Source organism: Rattus norvegicus, chromosome 11 (assembly GCF_036323735.1).
Source record: "Rattus norvegicus strain BN/NHsdMcwi chromosome 11, GRCr8, whole genome shotgun sequence".
NCBI lineage: Eukaryota > Metazoa > Chordata > Mammalia > Rodentia > Muridae > Rattus > Rattus norvegicus.
The window spans coordinates 84,198,280-84,213,284 of record NC_086029.1 but is presented as its reverse complement, the minus strand read 5'-3'; the positions used below and the strand labels follow the sequence as shown (position 1 = coordinate 84,213,284).

Genomic DNA, 15,005 nt, shown 5'->3' with positions numbered 1-15,005 from the left:
CCCTGGGCTCAGGCGCGCGCCATTGGCCGCCAGACCTTGTGCCTGGCGGCCAATGGGGGGGCGCAGTCCACGAGCGGTGCCGCGTGTCTCTTCCTCCCATTGGCTGAAAGTTACTGTGGGAAAGAAAGTTTGGGAAGTTTCACACGAGCCGTTCGCGTGCAGTCCCAGATATATATAGAGGCCGCCAGGGCCTGCGGATCACACTGGATCTGGAGCTGGTGCTGATAACAGCGGAATCCCCCGTCTACCTCTCTCCTTGGTCCTGGAATAGCGCTACCGATCACAAAGTAGCCCTAAGACATAATAAACCCTCAACTGCTCCGTAGTTTTTCTTATGAAAGCCAAGTAAAGGGGACGTAAGCAAAAAAATATTTTTTTTGCGTGAAGGATTCCAAAAATAAAATTCTCTGGGGATTGAGAAGAAAGAAAAAAAGGAAAATGCCAGCTGATATAATGGAGAAAAATTCCTCGTCCCCGGTGGCTGCTACCCCAGCCAGTGTCAACACGACACCGGACAAACCAAAGACAGCCTCTGAGCACAGAAAGGTAAGACAGTACCTGCATCTCTCTAATGGCCCTAGAAATTAAATGGGGTGCGCGCAATGGGGTTCCTTTTACTTTTCTCTTAAAATCTCGGGGTGAAATGGCAGATCCCGTGGGAACTCAGGACCTCTTTTCCCCCCTTTGCAGTCATCAAAGCCTATCATGGAGAAGAGGCGCCGGGCAAGAATAAATGAAAGTTTGAGCCAACTGAAAACACTGATTTTGGATGCACTTAAGAAAGATGTAAGTGAGCAATGCATTTTTTTAAATGAAATTACGAATGTAATGGCATTTCCCAGGCACAAAGAGCTAAACTCTTTGCCTGCTGTGTGTGGATCTTACCCCACCAGCACTGCGTTCCCACAGGCGGGAGAGAGGCCGCAAGACCCTGGGATGTGGGACATGCGGATGGGGAGCTTCAGAACTCGGAGGCAGCTGACAAGGGGGGTCTCACTTTCATCCCTTGTTTCCCCTGCGCAGAGCTCCCGGCATTCCAAGCTGGAGAAGGCAGACATTCTGGAAATGACAGTGAAGCACCTCCGGAACCTGCAGCGGGCGCAGATGACCGGTGAGGACCGCGCGTGCGTCCCCTCTCTGCGGGTGTCCCTCTCGGCCCGCGCTGATTTCTTCCAGACTTCCGCCCGCGGTTGTGAGAGGCATTCAGCTACATTTTACTGCCTTGGCTCACTCCGCGTTCCCACGGTCTGGGTCTTATTTATAGCCACAACTCCCAAGTTGTTACTGCTCCGGAAATGGAGGGAGAGGTTGTAGCCGAGAAGGGTGGTGGGCAGCTTGGCTGTTGTGGAAGCCGGTGAGGGCGAAAGGACGTAGGACTGAGGCAGTTTGAGGCTGGATAGAAGGTAGGGGTCAGTGGCTTAGCACCGGTCCAACCCCTGCCGCAGGAGGGGAAGTAGGGTTTGGAAGGCGCCTTGGGTGGCATTGCCCAAGGTCAGGTCCCGCGCGGGACTAGGGATAGCAGATCTGGAGCTGAGATCGGTTTAGATGGAGGGAGTGTCCTGGCTTCTGTACCCAACCTAGGGAGAAGGAGCTGGCTGTTCTTAGCCTACCCCACCCTCCCAACCCCAGGTGGTTCCGGAGGCGCGCGGCGGGGACCTCCCAGGGCCGGAGGCTGTGGCTCCGGGGCCAGGGCTGTTCGGTGACCCGTCTTTTCTCCTTCTGGCCTGCAGCCGCTCTCAGCACAGACCCGAGCGTGTTGGGGAAGTACCGCGCCGGCTTCAGCGAGTGCATGAACGAGGTGACCCGCTTCCTGTCCACGTGTGAGGGCGTTAACACCGAGGTGCGCACTCGGCTGCTGGGCCACCTGGCCAACTGCATGACCCAGATCAACGCCATGACCTACCCCGGGCAGGCGCACCCCGCCTTGCAGGCGCCGCCGCCGCCGCCCCCGTCAGGACCTGGCGGTCCCCAGCACGCGCCATTCGCGCCGCCGCCGCCGCTTGTGCCCATCCCCGGGGGCGCGGCGCCCCCTCCCGGCAGCGCACCCTGCAAGTTGGGCAGCCAGGCTGGAGAGGCTGCCAAGGTTTTTGGCGGCTTCCAAGTGGTGCCGGCTCCTGACGGCCAATTTGCTTTCCTCATCCCCAATGGGGCCTTCGCCCACAGCGGCCCGGTCATCCCGGTCTACACCAGCAACAGCGGGACCTCGGTGGGTCCTAACGCAGTGTCGCCTTCCAGCGGCTCCTCGCTCACTGCGGACTCCATGTGGAGGCCGTGGCGGAACTGAGGGGCTCAGGCCACTGCTAATCATAAACTCCCTAGCCCACCTCTCTCTTCTGACGGACACTAAATACGAACTTGGACTTTAGGAGAGACTTTTATAAGTCGGTGGTTACTTTGTTGCTTTTTTAAATTCTAAAAAGTTACTTTTTGTAGAGAGCTGTATTAAGTGACTGACCATGCACTGCATTTGTATATATTTTATATGTTCATATTGGATTGCGCCTTTGTATTATAAAAGTTGAGATGACATTTCGTTTTTTACACGAGATTTCTTTTTTTATGTGATGCCAAAGATGTTTGAAAAATGCTCTTAAAATATCTTCCTTTGGGGAAGTTTATTTGAGAAAATATAATAAAAGAGTGAAGGCTTTTACGTCTTGGAACTGGTTATTTCAAAGGGGGGGATTTAATTCATGTAGTTTGGGGATTCAGAAATCAGATACTTTTTTTAACGTTTTGAACAGGAATCATCATACCTTTCACCAACACTCAATGATCTGAAAAGGTCTAATTTATGAGAACTCATTTATGAGATGAGGTTTTCCTGATAAACTTAAAGACAAACAGTCCTTATTTTTTTTTTTCCTTCCGAAAGGGCTACACTCCCAACTTACTCCCAGGGGTAGCCACTAACCTCCCAAAGTAACAAACGCTAAGCCACACCGCAGCCCTCCAGTGTTGGGATCTTCATTAGTCTATCCTTCGGTGCGGCTAGGCAGCCCCTAGCACCCGCATCACAGTTTGAAATACCTCTCTTCACCCTCTTCAAGCAAGCTGAAAAGGTCAACAGATTCTCTCTGCCAGGGGACAACTAGTTAGACTCCCAAGTGGAGCCCGGGCCAGATGATTAACAGCAGACATATGTTTTTGATAAGTTTCTGCGCTTGACTTTAATGGAGAAAGCATGTGGGGGCTGCGCTGGCAGGCACACGGGCCGTTTTCCCCCTTTTAATACAAACAGCAAGCGACCCCTTCGCTTGGTCATGCCCCATTTCCAGGCAAGATGTGGGCTCCAGATAGAAGCAAAAGGGATGTCTCGGGTTTCAGCTCACACAACCCTCCTTAACAAGTCCTAACTCAAAGCGGACAGCTTTAAACTGTGCCAGGATCTGCAGGGAATTTCTTCCAAATCCCATCACAAAAGCTTGTCAGATTTTCTCAGATTTGGCCAGGTGTTTGACTGCATCCAGGTGTTGGGGAAATGAAAACCACGAGCCCTGCGAGACCAGACACATCAGCCGCGCTGTGGGTCTGGCCGGCGCGCCCTTCCTCCCCCACAGCCGACCAGTCCTCCGCCCAGCCCCCGCCTCTCCCGCCCGCCTCTCAACCCCCCACCCCCTTTCCCTTACAGCGGCTTCTGGGAGAAGGATGAGGCGGGAGAGATCAATCTTTGATGCTTTCCTAACAAAGATAAAGCCAACGATTTTCTGTCTTGTTTCAAAAGCCTTACCTCTCCCCCGCCTCGCTCTAGCCTTTCCCACAGGCCAGTGTGGAGTGGGGCTCTATCACAGGACTGATCTAGCAGACAGCAGCCGGTTCTTTCCAGTACCTTCAGCTTTGACCCCCGGAGAGGGAGGTTTAAAAGATAGTTTTGTTTCGTTTTTTTTTTAAATTGGTTCCTATTTGCCTTATTTTCTGCACAAGAAAGGTTTTCAACACATCGTTCTTTGTCGTTCCATTTTCTCCTTTTCCTTGTTGTTTATACATAAACATAGTAACACTTGCTCCATCAAGACACATCCCAAATTCAAATATTAAAATCTGGTAAATCCTATCCTCTGTTTCCACCAAGAACTCTTAGCTTCTTTAGTAGAAATAATCCAGACATCAGGATCTCAAATTTTATCAAAGTAATTCCTTTTACATTTATGGGGGCGGGGGGATAAAAGGGAAATTTCAGTTTCTTCATGCATCTTTATTAATGTCACCAAAAGTGTCACGCAGCAGCAGCCGGAAGAAGCGAAGTGAGAGGAAAATAACCCATTTGTTCTTTTGAAAAGAACCCCCCTCTCCTCTGTAATTTGGGTTTTACGTTATTAAATGAAGCCTTTTTGGTAAATTATAGTATGGAGAAAAACAACTGTCCAACTGGGGGCTTTAATATTCTTACATGCCACTGAACTCATGGCAGGAATCACCTTGGATAAGTCATTTTCCTTCCTCTAGGACAGGTCCCAGTTCATAAACAGTATAGATTTATTTCTTAGACACTGCTGCCTCCCGTATCCCGGCTATTTCTTAAATAAGTACCTGGGGGTGGGGGAAATGAAGCATCCCAGTTTATTCTGGCATCCCTGCAGGTTCTCGGGGCCTGGCCTAATTATACCGCCCCGGGGCACACCCAGCAGCCTTGCCCCTGTACCAGATCCTGCTGAGCAGATCTCTCCTGTGATAAGACAAGTCTCCAAACTTTGTCCTTGAGGCCAGGGACCTCGTGGGCCTCTCCTTGAAGATCCTTGGAGCCTCTCGGCTCTCCGGAGGTTTTCTAGCATCAATCTGGAGAGGGAAAGGTTGAGGGCCTGATTCTGGGTGAGCAACTGAGGCTCGCCCCCTCCTCAGCTCTCATCCTGCCCCCCTCCCACGCGTTTATGCAGTGGAGACCCAGAGGTTTAACTGGACCCCCTCATCGTCACGGGGAACCTGTCATTAAAGTCAATTAACTTTCCCCACACCCTTTGGCCGGTAACAACCCGCCGCTCGCTTCCTCCGGGCTTCTAAGTGCAACCAGATGGGCGGGCGAAGTGCCCCCGCCGCGCGCCCGCCGGGGTAGCTCGGGGTTCCTGGGAGGCCTCGGGGACCGCGACCGGGTAGGAGCGGCCCAGGGCGGCCACACCGGGCCGGCCCCGGCGGCCCTGCGGCCAAGGTGGCTCGCTCAGCAGGCCCGGCTGCTTTCTGGCAGGAAATGAATAGCTCCCAGATGAGCTCAGGCAACCTGAGAGGTCGTGAGAACGGCGCGAACCCCCGCCTGTGCAGCCGGCAGCCTGCCAGGCCGCGGGGAGGGCGGGCGGCGGCGGCGGGAGGCCCGGCGGGCGGCGGCGGGGGCGGCGAGGGGCGGGAGCCGCTGACACACGAGCCCGCGCCCGCTCCCGCTGACAGGCAGGCCGCCGCCCCCGCTTCCCCGCCCCGGGCCAGCGCCGCCCAGGCAGCAGGCCCCAGCCGCAGAGCCGCAGCCGCCCGGCCCGCTGGGGGTGGGGCGGCCTGCCAGTGTTTTTCCAGTTCTCCCGGTAGCTCCGGGCAGCGTTTAGAAGCCGCGGAGCTGGGCGGGGGCCAGGGTCGGGGCACCGAAGGCCTGCAGGGCCCTGCCAGGAGTCAGGCCCGCGGGACAGGAGAAGGCAGGCAGGGGCCACCTCGCCGCCCCTCACCCCCAAATGCCTTGCACCGGACCAGAATCCTGGGCACCCTAGGAAAGGGGAGCCTCGTTTCTAAGCACCTTGAGTACCTACTAAGCACCAGGCACTAGGATGACTACCCTGGTGGCGACGCAGCCCTGTTTAGCCATCGAGACAGACCCGCTTGTAACTCATCCCACCCGTGATGTATTAGGTGCCGGGACTGGAGTTTAAACAGAGGGCGCCCAGACAGATGAGTTCTTACCGAGGAAAAAAACTAGGGAAGTTTTTCCCTTCAAGCAGGGAGGAGAACTCAACACAAAGGACAGACAGGCTCTGGGTGTCCCCTAGCGTCCTGCTGTTTTCTGGCACAGGTTTGACTGGAACTGTAGACCAAAGCCACCTGCCTGGTCTACAGGGATGGCCCGGTGTCCTCATTTCTCTAATGAAACGGTTTAATTTAAAAAGGAAAAAAAAAAAGTCAGCAGCAAGGTGTGGTGACAGCCCCGCGCCCCCACCCAGGCACTTGGGAGGTGCAGGAGAAGGGACAGAAGGAGCAAGGTCATTTTTAATTAAGTACTCTAGGCTAGCCTGGGCTACCTGACACTGTCTGAAAACAGCAGAACTAAGAGTGTGGATTTGGTTGGTCAGAGAAAACACGGAGATCGTTCAAATGTAGGCATAGGGTGGGGAAATCTTGGTTTTACTATCTTTTCATAAAACTGATGTTTTTACCATAGTCTTTGTACCTACAATTTAAAATACAAGTTCTGTTAGAGAATAGAAAGGGGAGAGGTACTTCCCTGCCTCTGTTCTTGTTTTACTGTGACAGAGCAATAGGGTCTGGGTCCCGTTCCCTAAATGTTTGAGCGCATGTCAAATCTGTTTCCAGTTTCTGACTATGTAGTCCTTGAAATTCTAGCTAGAGCAATAAGACAACTAAAGGGGATCAAGGAATACAAACTGGAAAGGAAGAAGTCAAAAAGTATCGATATTCACAGATGACCTAATAGTATACTTAAGTGAGCCCAAAAATTCTACCAGAGAACTAGAGCTGATAAACACCTTCAGCAAAGTGTCTGGATACAAAATTAACTTAAAAAAAAATCAATAGCCCTCCTTTACACAAATGATAGACAGAGAAGGAAATTAGGCAAGCAACACGCTTCACAACAGCCACAAATAATGTAAAATTCCTTGGTGTGACTCTAAAAAAAAAAAAAAAAAAAAAACAAGTGCAAGACCTGTATGACAAGAACTTCAAGTCTCTGAAGAAAGAAACTGAAGATTTCAGAAGACTGAGAGCTCTCCCGTGCTCATGGGTAGGGTTAAACATAGTGGAAATGGCCATCTTACCGAAAACAATCTACAGATTCAATGCAGTCCCCATCAAAATCTCACCACAATTCTCTAACAGACCTTGAAATAGCAATTCTGAACTTCATATGGAAAACAAAACAAAGCAAAACAAACAAACAAAAAAACCCAGGATAGCTAAAACAATCCTGTAAAATAAAGGAACTTCTAGAGGCATTGTCATCCCTGACCTCATGCTATACTCCAGAGCAAGGGTAATAAACTGCATGGTATTGGCACAGAAATAGACAGGTTGACCAATGGAGTCAACTGAAAGCCCAGAAATAAAACCATATACTTGTGGACACTTGATGTTTGACAAAGAAACCCAAACCATTCAATGGAGAAAAGAAAGCATCTTCAACGAATGGTGCTGATCTAGCTGGATGTCTACGTGTAAATGGACTTGAAGCCTCTGCAAGGGTGCTTTGTGGAAAGACCACGGTGTAACATCATCCATTATGGTTCCTAAACAACCACCGGAAGTGTATGAAGTGTATGATTCACAAGACAAGAAAGCTAACGATGGCCTTTGCCCACTGATTTTTAGCATCCTCTTGTAATTGCACCACACCCTAAGGGAGACCACAGCTTCTTCCATAGTTTCTAAATTTCATGCTAATTATTAAGCCAGGCACCAGAGGAATAAAGGCATGAATTCTGTAGCTGAATACTCACAGCCTGGCCCTCAAGAGACTGGGGTGAAAAGAATAACAATTTAACTCATTACACCTTAAATGATATGAACCGGGAAGAGTTACCCAGGACTAGTACAAAAGAAGACTCTATACATCAGGCACCATTTCGGCCTTCTGAGTTATCATTAACATCGTAACCATAGACATTACCAGGGTAATCAATAATTAGTCAAAGTCTACCTAGGAAAAATTATTGTCCAATATTTAACTTCAAGATTAATCATTCTGGGGCTGGAGAGATGGCTCAGTGCTTAAGAGCACTGACTGCTCTTCCAGAGGTCCTGAGTTCAATTCCCAACAACCACATGGTGGCTCACAACCATCTGTAATGAGATCTGATGCCCTCTCCTGGTGTGTCTGAAGACGGCTACAGTGTATCCATATATAATAAATAAATAAATAAATAAATAAATAAATAAATAAATAAATAAAGTTTAAGGGCTGGAGAGATGGCCCAGTGGTTAAGAGCACCGACTGCTCTTCCACAGGTCCTGAGTTCAAATCCCAGCAACCACATGGTGGCTCACAACCATCTGTTGTGGGATCCAATGCCCTCTTCTGGTGTGTCTGAAGACACATTTTGTATATGGTGTGTACTCATATACAAAATAAATAAATAAATCTTTAAAAAAAAGTTTAAAGAAAAAAATTAACCATTCTGTGGTCTGGAGGTATAGTTTAGTCATAGATCCTTACTGAGGGACCCTGGGTTCAGTGCCTAGAACTTAAAACCATACCATCACCTAAAAGAAGCATAGTCGATACAGTCAAAGGAGTGGGACTGAGAGTCAGGAAATGTAGCTTCCAGTGCCAAGTTGGCCACTACCTTAGAGATGCTGAGTGGGTCCACGTAAGCTTCCGAGGTCTGGGTTCCCAAGCAGGGGGCGAGACGGCTAAGTCAGTAATCACTGAAGTCCGTTCAACAACATAGTCCCTGCATGTGCTCTCCCGCTGACACACCTGTACGAGACAAACTTCCGGACTGTCAACCACAGCCCCGTCATTATCTCACATCCACCATTAACAACTGAGACCGCAAGAACGGACCCTTAAATCACCACTGTAATTAATAAAAAGGCCACTTTAGATTCTTAGAAACCTGACAGGCTTATAAGATTCATACCTCCACTAGCGTGGTGGTTCTCAACCTACGGGTCGCAACCCCTTTGGGGGTCAAATGACCTCTTCACAGGGGTCGCCTGGGACCATCAGAAAGCACAGATATTTACATTACAATTCACAACAGCAGCAAGATTACTACGAAAATGATTTTATGGGAAATGTATTTAAAGGGTCACAGCATTAGGGAGGTTGAAAACCTCTGCTCTGGTGCATTGTAGGGAGACCACATTCACAGGATTTGCTCCAATGTATTCTGCTGTGATCCTACCCTTTGCATCAGAACAGGATGAGATAAAACACTCCTGCTTTTCCCTCTTTTCCCACCCTTTGCATCTGCTCCCCGCCCCCTTCTTTGAAAAGAAAAATCGCAATCTGCCAGTCCTAACCAGGACTCCCTCCTTTTCAGAAGCCTACTTCCCCAACCGACTAGGCTTTCCCCATTAGTCTATTTGCCTAATTAAGTGAACTTAATGAACTAGTCTGGCTAAACACCAATGCCAGTCTAAATTAGTGAAAGTCCAAGTCTTAGATATCCAGGAGGTACAACAGTCCCTTTGAAAACACACGTTGTGAGTCTGAATCTGGTTTACACAAGTCCTTTCATGAAGTGAATGCAGAAGGGCCTGGAGAGAGGTCTCAGCGGTTAAGAACAGGTCCCAACTTTGGTTCCCAGCACCAGCATCGGGTGGCTTACAACAGTATGTAACTCCAGCTCCATGGGCTCAGAGGCCTCTGGGATAGCTGCACTTGCATGTACATAGTCACAGGAAGACACACATACACAGTTATGTATAGTGAGAACAACATGAGACGGAGTGACGTCATTTAGGGAGTCGGAGCAGATAGACAGGGCTCTGCCTTTATTATTTATGCCGTAAACCCTTGTTAACAAGAATGAAGGGAGCCCCGACTGCAGCCCCAGTAAATACTTGTAATTGAAATTAATAATAAGGTTGTGCTGTGACCGTCCTTCCTGTTTCTACACGCGCTGCTCCTTCCCACTTGCACGTGTGGCTGAGTGATGGCCATGGCGTCTGAGGAATACCTTTTATGCTTCAAGACCTTTTCTCACAAGTGCGATCCGTCTTCACATTCCTCCAACTTTATAATTCAGTCAATGTGAGACGTGAACTGTATAGATCTGGTTTACAAATACTCCGGTCTGGAGAAGCCTATCAGGGTTGACAAGCACTGTGCCAGACTTGGTGCTTTCTGGGAGATAGTTTGTCTTCCATCAGCTTTTTCCACATTGATATATGGTTATAAAACTTTATCCCTAAGGCATCAAGACCATAAAATGGGATTATTCCTTAACAGACCACAAGAGAATAAACTCAGCATGTCAACCCCATTTCAGAAGCTAAAGCCCTGAACGGCAGTTAAGATGTATTAAGAGCAAACAGCTTCGTTTCCTGGATGAGATAGCATACATGTATGCATGCATGCATGTATGTATGTATGTATGTATGATGTATTATTATGTATGTATGTATGATGTATTATTATGTATGTACTGTGTATGTATGATGTATTATTATGTATGTACTGTGTATGTATGATGTATTATTATGTATGTACTGTGTATGTATGAGGTATTATTATGTATGTACTGTGTATGTATGATGTATTATTATGTATGTACTGTGTATGTATGATGTATGTAGTATGTATGTATTATGGATGGATGCACTGTATAGGTATGTAGTATGTATGCATGTATGTAGTGTGTATGTATATATGTATGTTTGTGTGTATGATGCATGTAGTATGCATGTACTGTGTATGTATGATGTATGTAGTATGTGTGTACTGTGTATGTATGATGTATGTAGTATGTATTATGGATGGATGTACTGTATGTGTATGTAGTATGTATGAATGTATGTAGTGTGTGTGTATGTATGTATGTATGTATGTATGTATGTATATATGTACATATGTATGAACTTTCATTTATTTTGTGACTCTCTAATGAGGGCTGAAATTGGAGCTAGGATCCAAGGCTTACAGGATGGCTTCCTCGAGCTCGTTAGTTAAAACAAATTTTCCAGGGAACAGTTATTCTTTTTGTCCCCTGATAAGTCCCTCCTCAGTCTTGACACTCTCTGGGAGCATGTTCTGTTTTGAAGGAATAAATCTCTCCCTCCACCTTCCCCTACCTGGTACTGCCTTTCTTTGGAAGCTTTGATGACTCAGAGCACTGGGATGAGGAGTGGAGAGGTACTAGACCAAGAGGGTGGCTTTGGGCTAGAGAGATGGAGAGGAGAGACACACTTTCTGCCTTCTGGGAAGCCTTGACAGACCCTCTGCCTCCCCCTTCCTTGGGTAAAATCCTGTCCTCGGGATCCTCTACTCCCCAACTTTTTATTTCATGCCCTTTCCCCTTAAATTTCATCTCTCTCCACCCCCACAACTCCTCCATCCCATCCTTGTTTCTCAAGTGCAGTCACTAAATTCCTTCCTTTTCCCTCTTCGTTGCCACGTGACTATCACCATCACCATCACCATCACCATCACCATCACCATCACCATCACCATCACCATCACCATCATCACCACATCATCTTCCAGCCCTGGCTGTCCTGGAACTCTTCCTGTAGACTAAGACTGGCTTTGAACTCACAGAGATCAGCCTGCCTCTGTCTCTTGGGATTACAAGTATGAATCACTGCTCCCTGGTTTTATTTTGAATTTTTAATAATCCTCCCCCCGCCCCATCCTTCCTCTTCCTCTTCTCTTTTCCTCTGTCTATAGTCTGGTTTTGGAACATCTCCAAAAAACCATGGGCTCTCATTCCCTAGTTGCTACTGGAAAGAGATAGGAACTTAAAGAGTGGAGGGCTAGTGCTTAGCCTCTTTCCCCCCACACCTTGCCAAGAGCAGTGTTTGTGTGCACATGTGCAGAGTCCTCTGGAGGACAGAAGAGGGTGGTGAATCCCCTGGAACTGGAGTGGCTTGTGACCTCTCACTCGGGTGCTAGGAACTGAAGCCTGGTCCTCTGCCAGAGCAGAAAGTGTCGGTCCTCTGGCTCCTTCTCAGCACCTCTATCCACCCTTCTCTCCGAGGATGCCTGCATCTTGCTTAGATCTGGCAAGTCTTTCATAACTCTCAGCCAGGCTCACTCTGTACCCTGTGCCCTACCGGCATGCTCTGATCAGGGCCACTCTTTCACTTCCCACCCTTTCTTCTGACAGCAACCGTTTGCACATGCCACTGGGTTTTGTTCATGTCCTGGTCTCCATGGTTCCCAGCACACGGCAGAAACTCAGAGAAGTTTATAGAGGAACAAATGGATGGGAAGCCAAGTGGTGCGGGGACACTAAGGGATGACCTTCGCATTTCTGTACTAGGGTCTACTCCAAATGTTTAGAGTGTTCCCTGATGGTAGGGAACTTTACAGCAGTTGTGTGACCGTAAAACCATCAACAAGTGACTCTGGTCCAGTGTGTAGTCACGGCTGGCCAGAGTTGACATTTTCTATTTTCAATCACTGATCCCTTCCAAATCGGGTTGCACTTTTTGTTTGGCCAACTGTGTTTTCCTGTCTTCCAGGAGCGTCCAATCAAACCCAGGGCTCTGATACACTAGTACCCGTTCTACCTTGAGCTATACCTCAGCTCCACAAAACTGGAATGCAAGATACCATCCGCAGCTAGTGGGAGGGGAATTATATCCAGAAAGTCAGTGTGATCGTCAGTACTGTCAGCCTGACAAGATCTAAACCACTTAACAGACAAACCTCTTTGGATATCTGAGGGAAGTTCTTGCTTAGGTTGAATTGGGAAGATCCACATTAAATGTGGGTGGCATCATCCCATGAGCTGGGGTGCTATACTGAATAAAAAGAGAGAAATCAGTCCTATAGGGAGGTAACTCAGCTGGTAAAGTGCTTGCTACAAAAGCAGAAGAACCTGAGTCTGGGTCTGCAGCATCCTCATAAGAAAATCTAGGCTTGATGATGCCCTGCTGTAATTGCAGTGCTAGGGAAGTAGAAACAGGTGATTTCTGGGGCTTGTTGGTCAGTCAGTCTGGCAGAATCGTTAGCCCTAGGTTTAACCAGAGACCCTGTGTCAAAATATATATATATATATATATATATATATATATATATATATATATATATATATATGGAGGAGGCTGGAGAGATGGCTCAGTGGTTAGAGCACTGACTGCTCTTCCCGAGGTCCTGAGTTCAATTCCCAGCAACCACATGGTGGCTCACAACCATCTGTAATGGGATGTGACGCCCTCTTCTGGTGTCTGAAGACGGCGACAGTGTACTCATACATAATAAATCTTTTAAAATGAGAGATGGAGAGTGATGGAGGGAAACACTGGATATTGACTTCTGCCTTTACATGCATGTGCATCTCACTAGCTCATACATGTCATACATGCACTGATGTGCGTACACATACTAAAAGAGAAAAGAGAGAAAGAGGGGAGTACTAACACTTCATCTCTTTCTGTTTCCTTTCTGCAGACGCAGTGTGATCGGTTGCCTCACTCGACTGCTGTCCTGCCTTTACCGTCATGATGGTCTGTACTCTCAAACTGTGAGCCCAAGCAAGCCCTTCCTCAAGTTGCTTGCTGTCAGGGTAATGAAAGAGGTGATCAATACTGCTGGTGTCTGCTTCTTTTTTCATGGAACCTGTGCTGATCGTGTCCTAGAAGGCCACACATTGCCTTAATAGCTTTTGACCTGTGACCTCGCCTGCGGCTGGTGTTTCGGAATCATGGCTTGCCCATGACTTGAAGCTCCGGAAAAAAATTCCGGATTGAAGATGGCTGACGTGGTTCCTTCATACAGATGCGCATCATTGCCAAGAGGAAACGGATCTCAGTGGAAAGTGGGGTGGAAGAAGAGCCCCAAGGTGGATGCTGAGATATTTCAGAGTCTCCAGAAGAATTTTAAAAGCGGGGGATGCCATGGCAGGTAGGGCGGAGGGAATGTCATGAAGGCAGTTTTTGACACTGGATCACAGGAGGAACAGGGTTTATAAACCGCCCCAAGAGAAAAGTGTTGACAGCCATCCGCCAAAGACCTGCCTAGATCTAACAAGAAGTGAGCCTCAATGCTAGACTCCAGACTTCCCCCCATACCACCCCTTCAAATCTTCCAGCTTTGTTATGTACACAAAGGGAGGAGAAAGAAGAGGAAGAAGAAGGAGGGGGAGGGGGAGGGGGAGGGGGAGGGGGAGGGGGAGGGGGAGGGGGAGGGGGAGGGGGAGGGGGAGGGGGAGGGGGAGGGGGAGGGGGAGGGGGAGGGAGAGGGAGAGGGAGAGGGAGAGGGAGAGGGAGAGGGAGAGGGAGAGGGAGAGGGAGAGGGAGAGGGAGAGGGAGAGGGAGAGGGAGAGGGAGAGGGAGAGGGAGAGGGAGAGGGAGAGGGTGATGGTAGCTAGCCCAAATCTTTAATCCCAGCACTCTGGAGGCAGTAGCAAGCAGATTTAGCCAAGGTTACACAAAGATACTGTCTCACAAAACAAAAACTATCAAACAAAAGAAAAGAAACAGAAAGAAGAAAGGAAACCGAACCAACAACAAATTTTCCTAATCCCCCACTTCCACCCCACTGCTCCATCCCCAGGGCAAATCAATCTGGCCTATACTAGCCTTTAGGTCTCAGCTTAGACTCTGCAACCTTAGAAGCCTCACCCGGGGGCCTCCTCTTCAGACGTTGTTTTTTATATCATTTCCTTATGTACTGGGCTGTCACCAGTTGTTATCATGTTAAACTACCCATTGTGTAAGTGTGGGAACTCTTTCCATGGTCTCTCTGCCTCCCTAGGAGCTACCACAACGCCTGTCATGCAATAGGGCTAGCCTCATCTGCTTCTGTTGCTGTGATTGGTTTGACCAATCAAAACCAAGTTGGGGATTGTTCAGCTTACAGGTCTCACAGTCAGCATCAAGGGAAGCCGAGGCAGGGACTCCAGTCGGGAACCTGGAGGAAAGGAGATGGAGCCAAGACCACGGAAGAAATTGCATATGGACTTGCTTCTGTTTGCCTACTCAGCCCCAGCGCACCTGCCCAGGGCTGATGCCACCCACGGTGGCTGAGCCCTTTACATCAATTAGCAATCAAGAAAATACCCCCAAAGACATACTTATAGGCCAGTCTAACGAAGGCAATTCCTCAGTTGCCGTTCCTCCTTCCTGGGTGTGTCAAGTTGACAACCAGAGTTGTCTATGACAAGGGACTTAGAAGATTTTCTTAAACA

At 48.6% G+C, this 15,005-nt stretch overlaps 1 protein-coding gene across 2 annotated transcripts; it reads left to right on the top strand.

Annotated features, from left to right (window-relative positions):
• The first annotated feature begins 239 nt into the window (after window positions 1-239).
• Hes1 (hes family bHLH transcription factor 1) lies at window positions 240-2,653 on the top strand. Of its 2 annotated transcripts, NM_024360.4 has the most exons (4): window positions 240-546; window positions 691-786; window positions 1,024-1,111; window positions 1,731-2,653. In NM_024360.4, the coding sequence occupies exons 1-4, from the start codon at window positions 439-441 to the stop codon at window positions 2,282-2,284; spliced, it is 846 nt and encodes a 281-aa protein (NP_077336.3). In that variant the 5' UTR covers window positions 240-438; the 3' UTR covers window positions 2,285-2,653. The 2 variants fall into 2 exon arrangements, with proteins under 2 accessions (NP_077336.3, XP_038944184.1); XM_039088256.1 differs by lacking the exons at window positions 240-546; window positions 691-786; window positions 1,024-1,111 and adding an exon at window positions 1,119-1,403.
• Window positions 2,654-15,005: the final 12,352 nt, after the last annotated feature.